The 17,711-nt window shown below is 48.9% G+C and overlaps 6 protein-coding genes across 6 annotated transcripts; 3 read left to right on the forward strand and 3 right to left on the reverse strand.

The window, feature by feature from the left end:
* Positions 1-308: 308 nt before the first annotated feature.
* Positions 309-2,372, forward strand: PGRI_040860 (uncharacterized protein; the record flags this gene model as incomplete). Its single annotated transcript, XM_040791799.1, has 4 exons — positions 309-1,029; positions 1,091-1,407; positions 1,466-1,581; positions 1,634-2,372. The coding sequence occupies 4 exons, from the start codon at positions 309-311 to the stop codon at positions 2,370-2,372; spliced, it is 1,893 nt and encodes a 630-aa protein (XP_040643709.1).
* Positions 2,373-4,013: 1,641 nt separating this feature from the next.
* Positions 4,014-5,038, reverse strand: PGRI_040870 (acetate uptake transporter family protein; the record flags this gene model as incomplete). The annotated part of the gene is made up of 3 exons (XM_040791800.1): positions 4,014-4,337; positions 4,395-4,557; positions 4,635-5,038. The coding sequence occupies 3 exons, from the start codon at positions 5,036-5,038 to the stop codon at positions 4,014-4,016; spliced, it is 891 nt and encodes a 296-aa protein (XP_040643710.1).
* Positions 5,039-8,638: 3,600 nt separating this feature from the next.
* PGRI_040880 (alkene reductase) lies at positions 8,639-9,745 on the reverse strand (the record flags this gene model as incomplete). Its single annotated transcript, XM_040791801.1, has 1 exon — positions 8,639-9,745. The coding sequence occupies one exon, from the start codon at positions 9,743-9,745 to the stop codon at positions 8,639-8,641; it is 1,107 nt and encodes a 368-aa protein (XP_040643711.1).
* A 525-nt stretch (positions 9,746-10,270) lies between these two features.
* Positions 10,271-13,238, reverse strand: PGRI_040890 (uncharacterized protein; the record flags this gene model as incomplete). The annotated part of the gene is made up of 5 exons (XM_040791802.1): positions 10,271-10,495; positions 10,551-12,721; positions 12,780-13,078; positions 13,135-13,174; positions 13,229-13,238. 5 exons carry the CDS (start codon positions 13,236-13,238, stop codon positions 10,271-10,273), a joined length of 2,745 nt encoding a protein of 914 aa, XP_040643712.1.
* Positions 13,239-13,409: 171 nt separating this feature from the next.
* PGRI_040900 (uncharacterized protein) lies at positions 13,410-14,375 on the forward strand (the record flags this gene model as incomplete). The annotated part of the gene is made up of 2 exons (XM_040791803.1): positions 13,410-13,868; positions 13,929-14,375. 2 exons carry the CDS (start codon positions 13,410-13,412, stop codon positions 14,373-14,375), a joined length of 906 nt encoding a protein of 301 aa, XP_040643713.1.
* Positions 14,376-15,095: 720 nt separating this feature from the next.
* PGRI_040910 (uncharacterized protein) lies at positions 15,096-17,530 on the forward strand (the record flags this gene model as incomplete). Its single annotated transcript, XM_040791804.1, has 6 exons — positions 15,096-15,199; positions 15,259-15,274; positions 15,329-15,431; positions 15,481-15,717; positions 15,777-16,836; positions 16,891-17,530. The coding sequence occupies 6 exons, from the start codon at positions 15,096-15,098 to the stop codon at positions 17,528-17,530; spliced, it is 2,160 nt and encodes a 719-aa protein (XP_040643714.1).
* Between the last annotated feature and the right edge of the window lie 181 nt (positions 17,531-17,711).

Raw genomic sequence — 17,711 nt, forward strand, 5'->3', positions numbered from 1 at the left:
GCAGATCATCTAATATAAAATTAACTATATAATTTCCTTTTATAGTTATGTTGCCACCTAGGAATACTCGGTGAATAACCCCATATTAAGGTCAAGTGGAGGGATATAAAAGGGGGGAGATTGTTATTCTGACTAAAGAGATGACCAAACCTTCCAAGGTTGAAATTCCTCCTCTTAGTTCTCTTCTTAAAACACAACCCCCTTAAAACAAATCCCAAGAGCTCTTAGCGGGGCAATGTGAAGAATCCCCAATATCTACCCCGCCAGGAAGTTTAACCTCTTCTCTCACCTCGAATGTCATAAGCTCGATGAACGCCAAGGACTTACCGTACGAGCAGACCTTGCCCGTGCTGTCTCGGCCGGCTGCTTGGGCCGATCCGATCCACTCCCCTTATGCTGCCATCCACTTCGATTCTACGAACCCTGTACAGACGACACAGACACCTCTAGCTCCAGCCCCTTCAGCCCTTCCAACCCCTTCATCTACTGCCCTTCCAACTCCTCCTCCTACAGCTCCCAGTCGCAAAACAACCAGGGTACGCAAACCTCGTAAAAATACCAACAATGGGTCTGCGGGGAAATCGACGTTATTCTGGGTCAACAGTGATCAGCAAACTGCAGCGGCAGGCACAACGGATGAGACCTTGAAGCGGATCCGGTCCCATGTTATGTCCGAGCATAATCGCAAGAAGCGAATGGAAAGCACGGAACAGTACAATAAGAGCAAATGGAAGCACTCGCCTTATCGGCCACCGACGAACCCCGGGGCACTCGTACCTGCCGAGCATCTCTATCCGTGCATCAACTCGTCTACCAGCTTATCCGGAAGTCAAATTTCAAATGAACAAGAGCTAGAACAGGTCGAGGAGCTTGCTACGTCAACAGCTGTGGGATACCCTGATACGCAAGCTGCAACATATGACTGTGGCTTTGGGTCAGCATGGTCTTACGTGGGACAAGGAGCCAATGATCCTTTTCATACTGGACATACGCAGCTCACAGATAGAATGATGCGACACCTTCGAGTCTGTAAGTGTCTTTTCAGACCCGATTATGATATGGTAAAGCTTGCATACTGACGCCAGTATAGTCCTCTGGGATCTGACACAAGAAGCACATCCATTGCAAACGCGGTATAAACCCAAGTTGCAGGCGCATTGGGCGTCTTTGATTCAGCGCGACCCGGCAATTTTGCATGCAACAATTTGTATGGCTACTTCCAATGACGCTATGCGGGCAGGCGAGCTACCCATTCGAGATCCAAATCAAAAGCGGAGTCAGTTGGTGATCGACACGTTCCACCATCGTGGGGAGACTATTCGATTGGTCAACGAGGGCCTGTCAGACCCGGTCAAGGCTTCAAGTGATGCCCTCATTGCTGCAGTTTCTACCTTATTGACAATCGAAGTGAGTCAATTCTGCGAAAATTGGATTTGTGCTTCCCAATGCTAATACATGATTGTAGATCGCGTCGGGGAATCCCGATTATCTCAAAATCCACCTGGCAGGTTTGCGACAGATGATCGCACTGCGAAAGAACTTTGATGATGTTCCTTCAGACGTCCGGTTCCAGATCTCATGGTTGGTATACCCCGTCATAACTCGGTACAAAGCTTGCTAACCTCGAAATTAGGACTGATATCCGAGTTGCTTGCATGGCCCACGCCAAACCTATATTCCCCTTTATCCGCTATGCCCGTCCAGCGCGTCTCTCTCTCATCCCACCCAATGACGACGTAGCATTACTTTCCACCCGCCTCTTCCCTCTACTCAAAATACCCGGCGTCTTTGGCGAAGCCATGTCGCAAATCGTTTACGATCTGCTCGAGCTGTCCTGGTACGCAGAATGGATCAAAGGCAACACCGGGTACAAAGAGTTCAACGAGGAAACCGAGGACTACTTCAATACGGAAGTGCTGCACGTAGAATACCAACTGCACACAGACCGATATACAGCAACAGGCCAGGTAAAGGGCGACAATACCATCGAAGGCTGCACCCGTCTCGCTTTACTTCTATTCCACAATAGCGCCATCTGGAATTTCTATCCAATGGTCGGCCAGTTGCTACCCAAGCCGATTCAGGCTCTACGCATTGCCCTTGAGGCAACTATCCCCTCCGGCTTATTCGCGCTCTGTCGCGACCTGCTCCTCTGGCAGCTTTTCATGGGCGCAGCTTGCAGCTTAACCATGCCGTCAGAGCGGGCTTTCTTTGTATCTGAACTGGCCAATGCTGCACGGCTACAGGGAATCCGCTCATGGCAGGAGGCCCGTGCTATCTTGCTAGGCTTTTTCTATGTCGATCGCATTCACCTGCCTATGCTTCGTCAGATTTGGGATGAGTGTCATTTGCAGGTAGACCCGGCAGTATGAGGCAGTATGAACTTGGCCCCATGGCTCTACCGTAATAGATCCAGCTTCTTAAAAGTTGATTATATACAACCACTTCCTTCTAGTATATTCCCAGGCTTCAGATTTGCCATCTTGCTACCTACATGAGTGAAGATATAATGTACACATAGTACTCCGTACTATTTCCAATGATTGACGACCACTTCCAAAATAGCCATATCCATAGAGCCTACCTAATTGACCACTTAGAATTCAATGAACTTACCGCGTACATATTGCTGCCCAACCGCTCTCAAACAGCTAAGAAACCAAAACCCCCTACTAAGCACACCATCCCGATCAAACCCGACACATACTTCACCCATCATCCCATAAAGATAAGCACGGCATCCCGATATCCGAACAATCTCCGTCCACCCTACCAACAAAGAACTTGATACGTCGTCCCAGCCCCCGCCGAGCACGCACCGACTTTCAGCCGGCCAACGCTCGGCCTTAGTTCGGCATTGCGCGTTTTTTGATAGAAGCTGAAACTCTATGTTGTACTTCCTAGCTTCCTTTATTCGACCTAGCTATTTTCCATTTTGATTTCTCTTCATTCTCAACTGGAGATATACTCTACGAAGTATGTTTGAGGATGTTAGACATCTATTGTTATAGACACGATATGCGATAACAATAGATCTCTAAGGTCTTTAGTCAAATCCTTGGCTGGTCAACTAACTATGCAGGTCTTAGACCAGACCGAGAAAACACCGGCATGATATCAGCCTCCACTCTCGGAAGGCCGGGATTCGGAGGGCTACGTAGTCAGGGCCTAGGTATAATAGACCCCTGCTGGTCTATGAAATGACTTTCGGGATATATACATCCATAATCCCCCTTTCGCTGAAACCATTCTTGGTTACACTAATACATTCGGACTTCGTTTTTAGATTTTTAGGCCTTCACTAATTATCACTTGAATCCTATACCATGCTATGGCTTGTCAGTCCTCTAAACTCCTGAGGTCGGAGGACTTGACTACATAGTCATGGATACACTTGGATGATGGATGTTGCTAATGTCTCTGAGAGATATTGCTTACTATGTGATGCATTGCATCTTTGGCTCGACGTTTCTCACGATGACCTGATTGACTCACGTGCGTGGCTATACCTCAGGCCACAGCAGCAGTCCTGCAACACCTGAACAAGGGCAAGAACGGACACTTCAAAGCCCGACAGTCTACAAGACAGGAGCGAAGATTCCACAAATTGTGAGAAATGTTGGATGAATTAATTACTCTGAGTCGCAGAAACTCGCAGGTAAGAGAGATTAAATACAACAAGGAAAAGCCAGAGAGCACAAGATATCATCCGAGTGCTCCCTGAAAAATTACAGCCAGCAATCAAAAGATGACTGGCGGATAGTTTCGCAACTGCGCCGAGCATGATGTTCCGTATTGATCATCCATGCACACAGCAACAGTCGCAGGCGAACAGACGGACCTCCAAACCACAACACAGAACCGACGACGAGCAAACGTGTCGATGAGCGCAAAGCAGAGGAACTCTATCTGCAGCCTATACATACAGCACTGGGTATCGAAAACATTACAAGCACCAAGTGGGCCCTCCGCATCCCGGTCTCTTTTCTAATAAGAAAAAAGGAATAAATCGCTTATGCGAGCTCACGCTCGGTCTTACCACGGCGGACACGGCCAGTGGGGGACCAGGGGAAGTGAGCGACGGGGATGATGAAGAAGCTGTTGCTAGTATCGGCGATACCAGCGAGGGCGTTGTACCAGGCGGCGAAAGCAGCGAGGAAACCGAAGAAACCACCGGCCTTCTGGATGGGGACGTTGGGGTGGCCATCAGCGCCGCGGTGCAGGTAGCAGATACCAAGCAGGAGGAAGGTGATGTCCAGGGTGAAGAACAGCAGGAAGAAAGCAACAGTGGACTTGAGGGTGCAGAACAGCATGATGGTGGTGAAGATGAACCAACCCTGTTATAACATGGTCAGCGGGAAGAATTTCTTGCAAGAAAGGAGGCAACAACTTACCATCAGGAAAAGACCCATGGAGTCATAGAACTTCGCGCCCGCACCGCCGAGGTTCTTCTCGATCTCGAACCCACCAGGGGTCAAGACCATGGCGAATGCGATCCAGAAACCACCGTAGGAGGAGAGAGCAGTAGCACCGAAGGTGTTACCAACAGCCATTTCCCTATAAAAAAAAAGGCGCGTGTTAGCCGCGGAATCATGGAGTTAAAACCCAAGGGCATGGAAGTGACGGTTACATACCACATGCCAGAAAGAAGCTGGACAAGACCACCGTAACCGAAAGCAAGACCGACAACAATGTTAGGGCTACCGATATCCAGGGTACCCATGTTGATGGCGCTCAGGACGAAAGTGGTGAGGGCGAAAGCGCACAGGCCAAGAGGAGCGGGATTGGCGAACTTGCGGCCCTCAACGGACTTGTACAGACCAGGCTGGAACTCACCACCGAAGGGAGGCAGAGATGCTTCTGTGGCGTTGACGTGGGCAAGAGGTCCATATCCGAAGCGCGCGGCGGCGCGTGCTACCTGGTGCTCTTCGGCGGACATCTGGGGCTGCATTGGGGCACCGTTGTTCCCGTTCTGGGGAGAGCTTGAGGGGCCCACGTCCTTCTCCAGCTGGTGGTCGATTGCTTCAGTCGCAGACATGATGCAAGAGTTCGTATCTGATGGGTCGTTAAAATGTGAAAAGGTAAAAGGTAAAAGAGAAAAAAATAAAAGAATAAAAGGCCGTATAACACAGTTATCGGTTCAACTCAAGCACAGCAGAGAGATGAAGAACACAAAGAAGGGAGGGAAAGGAAAGTATTATACTGTTGAGCGCCCCCAAGGGCACACTTTCCTTGGGAAAATTGGATTTTGGGGAAAAAAAGGTGTGGAACCAAACTTACTGTATTTGTTTTTCGGTTATATTACATATAAAAAGGAATGATGTGCAGCCGCCAGGACCCGTTCCCACTATGGAGAAGTTAATAGGTAATATAAAGTGGAGAGAAAAACGAAAGAAAAAAAAAAAAGAGATGGGAGGGAATAGCTCATAATTATATGAAAATTCTACTGAAGTTGTTTATTTTGTTTTTTTAAAATTGGTTAATTGTTTCACAGGGATAATCACATCTAGAACAATAGTCAAACTAGCCATGCAGGGACGGCACGGAGCAATGGGGAATTGATTACGAGGACCGTTCACTGGTCTAACAAGGATGAAAGGAAGACGGGGAAAGTGGAGAGATCAAAACGATCTGGGGAATGATATGATTGGTAGAATTGAAAGATTCTCTGGACTTGGAGTAATTTGCATAATATTAAGGTCTATGCTATATACTCCCGTACAAATTTGCATAGCATGGAAAGAGTGCTTTAATCATGGATCTTCTTGGTTCCATGGACAGGACAGCTAGGGATTTAGAGTCTGGAGTTTGAGACATAAGATTGTCATGATCTTCAAGAGTCCACTTTCTCGGTATAAAATATCGGAATATATGCATAATAAGTGTGCTTTAGTTCAGGAGTGGAAGTAGAAGGTACTTGTTGAGACCAGCTTGTTTGGTGGTAAATTCCGGTACCGAGTACTTAGCCGAGACTGCGTCACCTCGGTCCAATTATGGAAGGCACTTTGCCTCTCCTTTCTAACCAATTGTTATCCTTGTATGGAGTACGGAGTATTCTGTACCAGATTCTAAAATGATTCAATTTTATACGAATAAAAAAGTACCGTACATAAGGTTGTAGACTTTTTTAGGCTGATATGTTCGGGTAGAATTACGCACCAATGAATTCATACTGACAGTTTTCCCAATAGATGTGCACATTACGGAGTATTACTTCATACAGAGTCAATTGTTATGTATTATATTTTCTTTTTATATTTATCCCCTAGCGTATTCAACCACTTGCCCCTTTTTTCAGCAATGCACGGATACACCACTAACAAACCGAACACACACACACACACCATACCCACTACGGATAGTGTGCCAGAAAGTGAACAGATCCCGTTTTAAAGTGGCATACGTTTCAAGTCTCGGGGAAACGGGACGAAATACCTAAGGAGGTAAAAGCGTTGTCCAGCGAACCAGCTTGTCTGATTCTCTCGAATGGGCCATCAGTCCGGGGGGGAACCCAGATCGGCGCACGAGGCTCGGACCCATCCTTTTTCCTTTGGGTTTCCTATTTTTTTTTTTTCTTTCCGTGTGATCTCGAAGAAGCTAGATATGCACGCCTGTCAAGCTTCGTCTCCACATCTGGCCATGCGATAGGATTCACGGCTCGATGCTGAAAGACATGGTGGACCTGTGGACGTTTGTGGACATTCGTGGACGTCTCAATTCCTGTCATTTGTTCGGACGGGGCTAATTGAGATTCGGCCCGGAGTCAGAGATTTTCCCGCTTAAGTTTATATACAATCCGGGTCTACAACATATGTATTACTCCTTTTTTTTTCTAGGTCCTTTTTTGATGTTTTGATATGGCAACAGGGTTGCAGAAAATTGAGACAAAGTCCTTTGTAAGTCGGAAATAATATGTATCCCTACAAGGGTACATTTACATGCAGCAATAATGGGCTCCACTCACACAATCCTCCCGAGGTTCCTCTGGCTAAGCTGTATGGTCTTGACTATGATTGGTCCATTTTACGTTATAGCCCTCGAATTATGGAGCTGAAAGTATCTTGGTGTGTAAGCATCCACCAAAATTACCTGGGCAATAGCTTGGATTTGTGGCGTAACACACGTTTCAATTTGTACGGCCGTACACGTTGACAAATCTTGGCCCCTTTGACTTCCAGAGTTTATCCTTATTTTGAATGTCAATCTTGGAATTTAGCCTGTTAATTATAAGAGATGGGAAAATCAATTGAATAGCATGGAATTATTGTCAATATTTATAACAGTCCAGACCCGATCCGAGCGCAAACCCTGCTCTATCAAAAAGGTGGCACCATATATATTGGCGGAGTACGGAGTACTCCGTATATATTGATTGGAACCTCGGCCAATAATAGTGCTCTCGTCTAATAATTGCCGGACACATGGTATATACATAGGGGTTGGGCCAATTACCAGATCAGGGCTCTCGCCAAACTCGTGTACGTATAAATAAGTACGGAATACGGAGTACATGCACTAGTACGGAGTATATACTGGCAATCTAGATTCTACGCCATCGAGTACTACTTGGCGTTGCTCACTACTGAAATAGGGTAAAACGACGCGGGGATAGCTTCGAGCTACATATTACGGCATCCCCGGAAGTCTTGGGACATACGATTTCGGCGATTATTACACTTGGCAATCCTCCCCACACTCTCATCTGATCTCCCCGCAATATACCCCAATACATGTACATCCACGGTTATGTTGTTCTACCAGAAGTCATTTTATCCTCGGCTGGGTAGTTCGGCTCGGCGGAGCGGAACATTCGGCTGCCAAGTCGGACACGTAAAACTGGGGAATTCTAAGTTTTGGGCTTAACGCCGAGCTCCGCTGACATCTCTTCGGCTGAAATGTGACGTTTTTCGTTTGGAGTAGGGTTGCTGTCCCCAGAGTGGGGTTAAATTACGTAGAGAGGGACCTTTGTCTATCAAGATCAACTTGAGCACAGCTGCTAGACGCTAAAAATGCAATCAGACCTAGTAGATCGCCGTAACCCTCCTCCTGGAACCGTGATCAGCGATGTCGATTATAGAAGCAGACAGAAATCTGACCTACCTAGACTTAGTTTCCCGGCCTTTTTCTCCAAAAAGCTGGGGCTTACAGGTGAAATTGAATAGAAACTAGAAAGACCTCGGGAAACTCCCGAGGTCGCTCCAGGGCTCTCCGGAAAACTCATTGCTTATATCATCATTTCCTCCGCAACCTTGGAACAACCACTTCACTTTGCTTTCCACTTCGGAAAATATGAAGGCAAATGAACATCACTGAGAATGCAACTGCCTGGAGTAAACGGTTGCTACTCTTTCATTTCTGATGTTCACGAGTAGTCCTCACATGGCAGTGCTTTCCTCGTCTTGGCCGCCGTAGGTATCCTTACGTTCCTGATATATATACTTATATACTCCGTACTAAACCAACCTAGAACAACCCCAAAGAACGGAAATTTAGTATTGACATCGGCATAGCACCAAGCAAACTTATGAAGATCATTTAAACACAAATTATACACAGTTCTATCTAAAAATCTAGCTTTATATATACTCAATAATCAAACATCGCTATGCAACTGCAACAATGACACCAAACCCCCAAATCAAGCCGCAGCCTTGACAGTCTTCTGGAACTCAGCACTGAACTCATAATCCGTGTATCCCTTAGGATCCTTGGGAACATAGAAAGTATCCCGATCATAAGGCACGAGCGGAATCCCCTTCTGAATCCGGAACGGCAAATCAGGGTTCGAAATAAACGGCCGTCCAATACCAATAACAGCATCATAGTCCGCATACTTAACATCAACCGCCTGAACCGCCGATTCAGCCTTATACCCACCCGCAATGATAACGGGCGAAGCCTTCCCATAAGCCTTCAGGAAGAAATCCAACTGATCAGTCTCCTCAACATCAGCATTTCCCGCAATGCGCGCCTCAACCAAATGCGTATACGCAAGACCCAGCTTCGCCATCTGCGTAGCCAAATACTCAAATTGAGGCTGAGGATCCTCCATCCGCATCCCCTGGAACGTACTGAAAGGACTAAACCGAATACCAGTACGATCCGCACCAACAGCATCGATAACAGCACGCGAGACCTCAATCGCGAACTTCGCCCGTCCCTCAACACTACCGCCCCACGCATCAGTGCGCTTGTTGCACGTATCTTGCGTGAACTGATCAATCAGATACCCATTGGCAGCGTGGATCTCCACACCGTCAAACCCAGCCGCAATGGCGTTGCGCGCTGCTTGCGCATAGTCCGCGATCCACTCATGGATCTCGGTCTCGGATAGTGCGCGCGGCGTGGGTGCCTCTGTGCTCGCGGGCGTCGCACTGCTGGATACCAGATCGAAGCCCTCGGATTTGAGGAGGTCGGGGCTGGCGACGCGGCCGAGGGCCCACAGCTGGAGGTAGATGTGGCTGCCCTTTTCGTGCACTGCGTCGGTGATTTCTTTCCATGCGGCGATCTGCGCGTCGTTGTAGATGCCTGGGATGTTGGGGTAGCCGCCGGCGCGGGCGGAGATGAAGGTTGCTTCAGTAATTAGGAGGGTGCCGGGTACGGAGGCACGCTGGGCGTAGTAGTCTTTCACGAAGGGGAGGGGGACGTGGTTGTCGTCGGCGCGGAAGCGGGTCATGGGGGCCATGGCGATGCGGTTGGCTAGCTCGACGCGGCCAACGCGGAGGGGAGTGAAGAGTTTGGTCATTTTGGTTTCTTATATATATTGTAAATGGTTCAATTGGAAGTTCTAAAGTGAATCAATGGCTATGGCTTTATATATTCTATCTAGAACTCTCCGAGTGCCGAAGTCTCCACTTGGATTAACAAGCAGTGTGGAATGTGGAGTCAAGGCAGTTCGCCTTTGAAGACAAAAAACTTGAAATATCTGATGCTTCAAGAGGCTCTGATTTGTTGTTCCGTTTCCACTTCAACCGGACTCGGGGGAATTAGTAATATACAGATTCATCATCCACCCGGAGACAATTTAACCTTTCACATCTAAGCGGATCTCAGTATAATGTAGAAAATTCTTCAATCTCGACGTTTCTTTGACATTCCATAAAACATGTAGAAGCTACTTATGTACTTGCAGGACTTGTACAATTGCAAATATCACCAAACGCCATCCTCTGGTCCAGCCATGGACTATAATCATTGTACAAACACTGGTTCCTGGTATCACAAAGGACTGCAAAAGCGCACAGAAAAAAGATAAAATAGAAAATAGACATCAACGTTCCAGGCGACCAACAGTAGCTTCGAGCTGTGCATTAAACGCCCGGATTTGGTTCAAGAGACCGCCTTGTGCTCCAGGGGCTCGGGAACTTACGTCGGCAACGGTGCGAAGCATGTATTCAATATCTGCAGAAGAATCTGCAGCAGAAGCGGAACGTTGCTTGTTGCGGTCGAGGGCCAGTTCAAGACTGTGGAGGGAGTTGCTGATCGTGGACCGTGACTAGGAACTATTGTTAGTAGGGTTTTCGACAGGGCTAGAAGAAAAAAGGACTCACCGATTTGACCTTCTCCTCCTCAATATGTTTGCTGCGTACTGCATCCATCTGCAAAGCTATGTTCTCGCGTTCTCGGCGGACCCGGTATAGATGATTTCGTAGATCCAACATCTCCCGCTTAGTCTTCTTCAATTGCACGCCAAGCACAAAATTGCTATCGAGCATTCCGCTAAAGTCCATGAGGCGACTCTCAAGCTCCGAGCCAAATGTTTCAACGGCCTTTCTCTTCCGCGACCACTCTGCACGTCGCGTGGCATTCGCCTCGTTCGCAATCCCATCCTTGAGTGTATTGAGTGTCTTCTCCAGAGTCTCGCGGCAGATCTGGCTCAATACATCAGCTGGGTTGACACCGCCGCGGTTGGGTATCTTGGCCTTCTGGTGCGTGGTGAGTTCATCGGCGGATTCTTCGTCTCCAGACCCGTTGGCCGTAGATGTTGGGCCACCTAGAGAATTGAGATTCGCAAGACGGTAGACAGTGACCGGAACTGTTTCTCCACGTGGCTTCCGAGTCTTGCGACTAGGCTGTTCTTGTGCAAGCTCAGACTCGGGTTGGTTCTCTGTCTCAGGTTCAGGCTCGGGCTCCACAGTGCGCTTAGCTTTCTTCCCAGGTCTGCCGCGCTGTGACTTGGGTGCTGCGGATTCCAATCCAGGCTCCGGCTGGTCTTCTGTGGCAGGCTCGGGCTCAGGCTCCATCTCGCGACTGGCCTTCTTTCCGGGCCTACCACGTTGAGTCTTAGGTACTGCAGGTTCAGCTTCGGGCTCCGGTTGGATCTCAGTGGAAGGTTCAGCCTCCAGCCCCGGCTCCATTGCGCGATTGGCCTTCTTCCCGGGCCTTCCACGCTGGGGCTTGGATACTGCGGGTTCTACTTCAGGCTCTGGTTGATCCTCTGTATCGGGCTCGGGCTCCGGCTCGGCTGCGTGTTTGGTCTTTTTCCCGGGTCTGCCACGAGATTTGGATACTACAGGTTCAGCCTCTGGGTCTGGCTGGTCTGCTGGCGCAGTATCAGACTCGGGTTCGGGGTCAGCTTCGGCTGCACGTTTGGCTTTCTTCCCAGGTCTACCACGTTTTGGTTTAGGCACTGGAGATTTCACCTCTGGTTCTGCATCGTCTGCTGTCACAGTCTCAGCCTCGACTTCAGGCTCCACTGCGTGTTTTGCTTTCTTTCCAGGTCTACCACGTTGTGGCTTGGGCACTGCAGTTTCTACTACAGTTTCTGTCTGGTCATCCTTTTGTGATGCTGGCTTGCGACCACGACGCGGCCCCGAAGAGGACTCCGCGACATCTGGGACAGGTTCAGGTGGAATAACCTCGGTCTCGATAGCCTCAATGATCTTATCGCCAAGCGAGGGTCTCCCACGAGGCCGTTTGGTCTTTGGGGCTGCTGCGGGCTCATCTCGCGCCTCGGCTGTAGGTTCTTGTATAGCACCTTCCACGTGCAGTTCTGGGGTATTCTTTGTGGCAGATTGCTGTCGCGGGCGACCCCGAGGCTTTTTCGTCTTCGTAGAAGGCCCCTGAAATGCCTGGCGATCTTGCTCTGGCGTATCATCTTTGGAGGATGGAACATCTTCAGTAATCTCCACATCATCAGTAGTTGGCGCATGGCTAGCTTTAACAGCCTCGGCAGAGCTACCACTTGGTGATACAGATTTTGGGGCCGATTTATCTGCCTGAACAACCGAATAAGCAGTTTTCGAGGTAGCCCGTTGATTCTCCTTGCTTATTTGGATGCGCTCATCAGGCCGTGGTGACTGAGTGTTATGTAGTTGCTCTATGTTTTCAGGCACTTTGACACCGGCCTGAGCATCAGGCGATGGAAGTGACGCTTGTGAATATTCAGCTGCTTGAGGAGCCGTAGGGCCAGATACTGTAGATGTGCCTTGAGCTAATTGCTCTCCAACGGCTGAGGTTGTTGGTTCCAAGCCATTGGTCCCATCCTCTACCGGATGCTGATCTTCGACTGAGGTCTCCACAGTGGGTGAGATGTGAGGCTGCGGAGATTGATTGTTCGTTGTTTCGGATGGGAGAGGTGCAACTGTATTCGGAGGTTTCTGGGTGTGGCCTTTTTGCGATTCTGAGCTACCTGCACTATTATCAACGGGGTGTGAATTGCCATTCTCAGGTCGCCCGCCATTCCGACGAGAGGGAGTATCTTCTGTTCTCTTAGTGGGACCTGGAAAAGCATGAGTACACATTTCTAGCATAGCACAGTAGCCTGGTTTATAACATACTGATCTTTCTCCTCTTATTGCTTCGTGTTTGTTCAGCTCTATCGTCCGAGGAGGGTATTTCATATGTCGAGGGCCTTTCTGGGAACTTGTTGCGCGCACTTCCCGGTGTGCGCTCAATCCCCTGGGCTTGCGATCCTGGTTGCGCTACCTTTAACGGTCGTGGTGTTGTGTTCGGTACGGTCTGTGTTCGCGGTGGACTCTGAGCTTCAGGGACAGTCGCAATCGGTGCGGGCGCTGATAATCCTAGTGGTGGACTACCGAATGAAAACCCAAAATTGACTTCTTTTGCTTTACGCGTCCTATACCAACAAGTCAGTTTCTATATGGTTTCGCGGGGTATAGGTAAGGCGCGTACGCAGCTCCACGCTGGCGCATTTGTTGCCGCTCCTCTCGCGCTACCAATTGTTAGCAATTCCACATACAGATAGATACAGCACTATGGCACATACAGATTTCCATTTTGGAGGAACGGCGTCAAAAAAGACGCGTCGTGTTGATGGTTGAGGAGTAAAGACGGGCGGAGCTAAGGCGATCGGAGCCGATCCATTTTTATGCCGATTTCTCCGCGCTCTCAACCTTCAACACTCCAGCTGTTGCACATTCTTGTTCATTTTCTATTAGTATTTCCAAATGGGTTGGTTCTGGGGTGACAAAAATGATACGGTCCAAAAGCTCGATCCGGGGCTTCGTGACTATCTCGAACAAGAGAAGCCTGACAAATATGTGCCTGGTCCTAATGTGAAGCCACTAACGCCCGCGCAATCGTCCGAACCCTCTGAATCCTCGGAACCGAAAGTTCCTGCAGCATCACTCTTCCAAGATGGCCGGTATGCTCATCTATGGAAAACCTACAAGCCGCCGGTGGAGCTTGACGAGCAATCCGGAGTCCGCGGGGCGTCACGAGTGATTGAAAAGTACAAGGAGCGCGGCGACACAGTGCAGCGAGCAGCAATGGAGAACTGTGCCTTGGAGCATGAAGCCTTGACAAACTGCTTCAAGACCGGAAATTGGCGCAAGCAAATTGAAGCCCGGCTGACCATGTGCTCGGCTGAGAATGGTACCTTTTCGCGATGCTTTACGACGCAGACTGTGAGTAACAACCTATAACTTTCTCAATAATGTCGATTCTAATCTGTTTTCATTGAGCAGAAATTCCTCCAAGCTCTCAGTTACGCAGCTGCGTTCGAATATGACGCCGAAAAAGAGGAGCGCATTCAGATGCATGCCGACAAACTCTATCACCAGATGCTAGACTACGAAAAGCGAGTTGAGGATGCAAAGTCCGCTGGACTTGAGCCACCACCTCTCATGTCGCTTTTCAACCCAGAGAAGCCATCGCAAGCCCCGGAGGTCGGCCTCGAGATCCCTGGAGGGGAGGCAATCCCGGATGAGCTCAACCCGTCGAAGCCCTTACAGAAACTCACGCCACATGAGCGCGAGTTAGAGATTCGTGCACACAATGCGCAGAGGGAACAGCACCAGATGTATGCGCAGGAGGCTGCGCCCTTTATGAAAACTCAAGACGATGCTCGGCAGAAGCGACAGGAGAAAGCTGTCAGCTGGTTTGGAGAAACACTTGGCAAGTGGATGTCCTAGAGGGATTTGTATATTCTTGTATTTACTATTTTGCTTTGAAAAATGGCGACTGGGAGAGGCGTTGGGGGTTTGAAGTTCAATTGTTTTGCATAGCTCTTTTTTCCCATACTCTGTAGGGAGTAATATTAAGTGTCCTCTTCGATGTCTTAGTCTTATTTTTAGATGTCCCCTTCGTAATTTCTTTTTTAGAATCTGCTTTTAGTGCTTACTCCAGGGCTGAATATTGTCGTGGGTAACGGTTACTATGAGGATACCAAAGGGATTTCAATCCCATCAATTCAAGTGATATCAAATAGACATAGAATCTATATAACATACAATATATAACATCTAACATCTAACAATACATATCATATACATAAAACGCATAACGTATAAAAAAAAAGACCCTGGCAATATAAAGAACAGCCTATCTAATCGCCGGTCGCGTTCTCCCGCGCAAACAACTCGAAGCATCATCGTAGAATCACGACTCTCTCCCTTAACTCTCTCTCCTTATTCCTTGTCGCATCTTTTTATCTTCTTTCCCTGAACTACATTTACTCATCTCCTTAGTTGAGAGCTGAATTCTCTCCAATTCAAAATAATCCTACCAATATCACTTGCCAAAAAGACACTAGGTTGATCATTGGACTCGGAAATTCTCTCTTCTCTCTTCAAGCCATATTTCTCTACTTGCAAAACCGGTGGTGCTGAACAAGCTGAGCTGCGGCGCTCGCCATGAAGGCCACCCCGTTGCTCATCTCATGGCATAATGACAATGCCCCTATCTACTCGGTGCATTTCGATCCCAATGGCAAGGGTCGACTAGCTACTGCTGGAAAGTAGGTTCTACCTGTCCTCCAGAATGTTGAAACTATTTTACTGACTGATTTCTCTTTAGTGACAACAACGTCCGAGTATGTTCTGCCCTCCGTTACCCTTCGCATACATTCACCTGACATGTTCTACAGCTCTGGAAAGTCGAGTCTACCGGGGAGGAAAGAAGAGTCTCTTATCTGAGCACTCTGATTAAGCATACACAGGCCGTCAATGTGGTTCGTTTCAGCCCAAAAGGTATGCTTTTCTGCAGGGTAGCGTATCAATGCAAGTCTGACAGATGTAGGTGAGATGCTGGCATCTGCCGGAGATGATGGAAATGTCCTACTCTGGGTACCGTCGGAGCTACAAACACAGGCTGGGCTGGGTGAAGATCGTTCGGACGATAAAGAGACCTGGCGAGTGAAGCACATGTGCCGCTCGTCCGGCGCCGAGATCTACGACTTGGCCTGGTCTCCCGATGGTGTTTTTATCATTACAGGCAGTATGGATAACATCGCACGGATTTACAATGCCCAAACTGGTTAGTCACTCTCGAGCAATCCTCATACAGCTTGATAATCTGACGATCGGATTCTACAGGGCAAATGGTACGACAGATTGCCGAGCATTCTCACTATGTTCAAGGTGTAGCGTGGGATCCCCTTAACGAATTTGTCGCGACTCAATCGTCTGACCGATCCGTTCATATCTATACACTGAAGACTAAAGATGGGCAGTTTACATTGACACCACACGGGAAGGTTCTCAAGATGGATCTCCCTGCCAAACGTATCGCATCTAGCAGTCCTGCGCCTCCAGATGTGACTAACCGGTCACAACAAAGCACTGGAAATTCTTTTGCTATTGCCTCGCCTGTTCCCTCGGCTCCAGGAACCCCAATGGCTTCCAACTTACCAATGGATCCTCCTCCAGTCTCACACAGTCGGCGTTCTTCGTTCGGCTCGTCTCCTTCGATCCGGCGATCTGCGTCCCCTGCTCCTTCTCTCCCGTTGCCCGCCGTTAAGCCATTGGAGGTCTCCTCCCCTAGTTTCGGTGGGCTGGGAGTTAAGAACGCTAGCATCTATGCCAACGAGACGTTCACTTCCTTCTTCAGGCGACTGACTTTTGCCCCCGATGGAAGTCTGCTGTTCACGCCAGCTGGTCAATTCAAAACTAGCCACGTATCAGCCACAGATTCTACAAAGACGACGGACGAGGTCATTAACACAGTCTACGTCTACACACGGGCTGGTTTCAACAAGCCCCCAATCTCTCATCTTCCAGGGCACAAGAAGCCATCTGTAGCCGTCAAATGCTCCCCGGTCTTTTATACGTTGAAGCAGGAGACCCAGCCTGCGAAAAACATTACCCTTGATACCTCTTCGGGTGAGGAGATGTTCCCATCTCTGCCAGACCCCGTGGTATCGGGAACTTCATCTTCAACAGCGGCCGATCCACCAAAGCTCCAGCCATCTCAAAAGGGTGCCGAGGATGGCAGCAATGAAGCAGGCCAGAGCTCCGCGCCCGTCTTTGCGCTTCCTTATCGCATTGTATATGCTGTTGCAACTCAAGATGCTGTTTTGGTGTATGACACGCAACAACAAACCCCGCTATGCATTGTGAGCAATTTGCATTTTGCTACTTTCACGGACTTGACTTGGTAAGTAATGTTTCGATTCTTGATACCCACTTATAACTTTCTAACGCATAATAGGTCCGCTGATGGGTTAACATTGATCATGAGTTCCTCCGACGGCTTCTGCTCCACACTCTCGTTCGCACCAGGAGAGTTGGGCCAAACATACACAGGACCAACCTCTGTGACTCACAACAATGCAACCCCAAGCACTCCTGCATCGAATCCCACCCCTCTGCTAACCCCAACCAATGCGGCGTCTCCCCATGTGCCGTCTCCAATCAAGACGAACCATGCGTCCTCAAATACCACAGGTCCCGCACCACCAGCTAGCCCTGCACGGTCCAACTCCACTTGCTCAGTCGCCACCCAGTCTTCCTCGCAGCCGCCTCCTACCGGAGTTGTCAATAACCCCACTCCAACACTCGGGACTGTCCCGTCGGTGACAGCAACGCACTCCGCGCAGCCACCGACACTTCCCCTGACAACCCCACCACAAACGCCTATCTCAGGCGCTCCGCAAACTGGACACAATACGACCGGCGCTAGCGTCCTGGGCAAGCGCGACGCAAGACCCACAAGCGAGTCTGAAAGAGAGAACAGCAAGGAGAACCCAAATAATGAATTGCAGCAGCCGCCGAAGAGGCGTCGTGTGGCACCCACCCTTATCTCGGCAGGTACTGATGGAGCATCGTCTTCGAAGGATAACAAGTCCTAGATTGAGTTTATGTGGAGTGTTCGGCCTCTAGATGCCTTAGCCTCAGTGTGCAAAGCATGAAATGTCCAATTTGCTTTGTAGCTGCCGCTTCTTATGATTCATGTTTTTTTTTTCTAGTCATTGCTCATGCCATATCCTCCTCGTCTATGTTGTCTACTTGCAATATCTTTGTTTCTGATTT

This window comes from Penicillium griseofulvum (genome assembly GCF_001561935.1).
Source record: "Penicillium griseofulvum strain PG3 chromosome Unknown contig_89, whole genome shotgun sequence".
Classification (NCBI taxonomy): Eukaryota; Fungi; Ascomycota; class Eurotiomycetes; order Eurotiales; family Aspergillaceae; genus Penicillium; species Penicillium griseofulvum.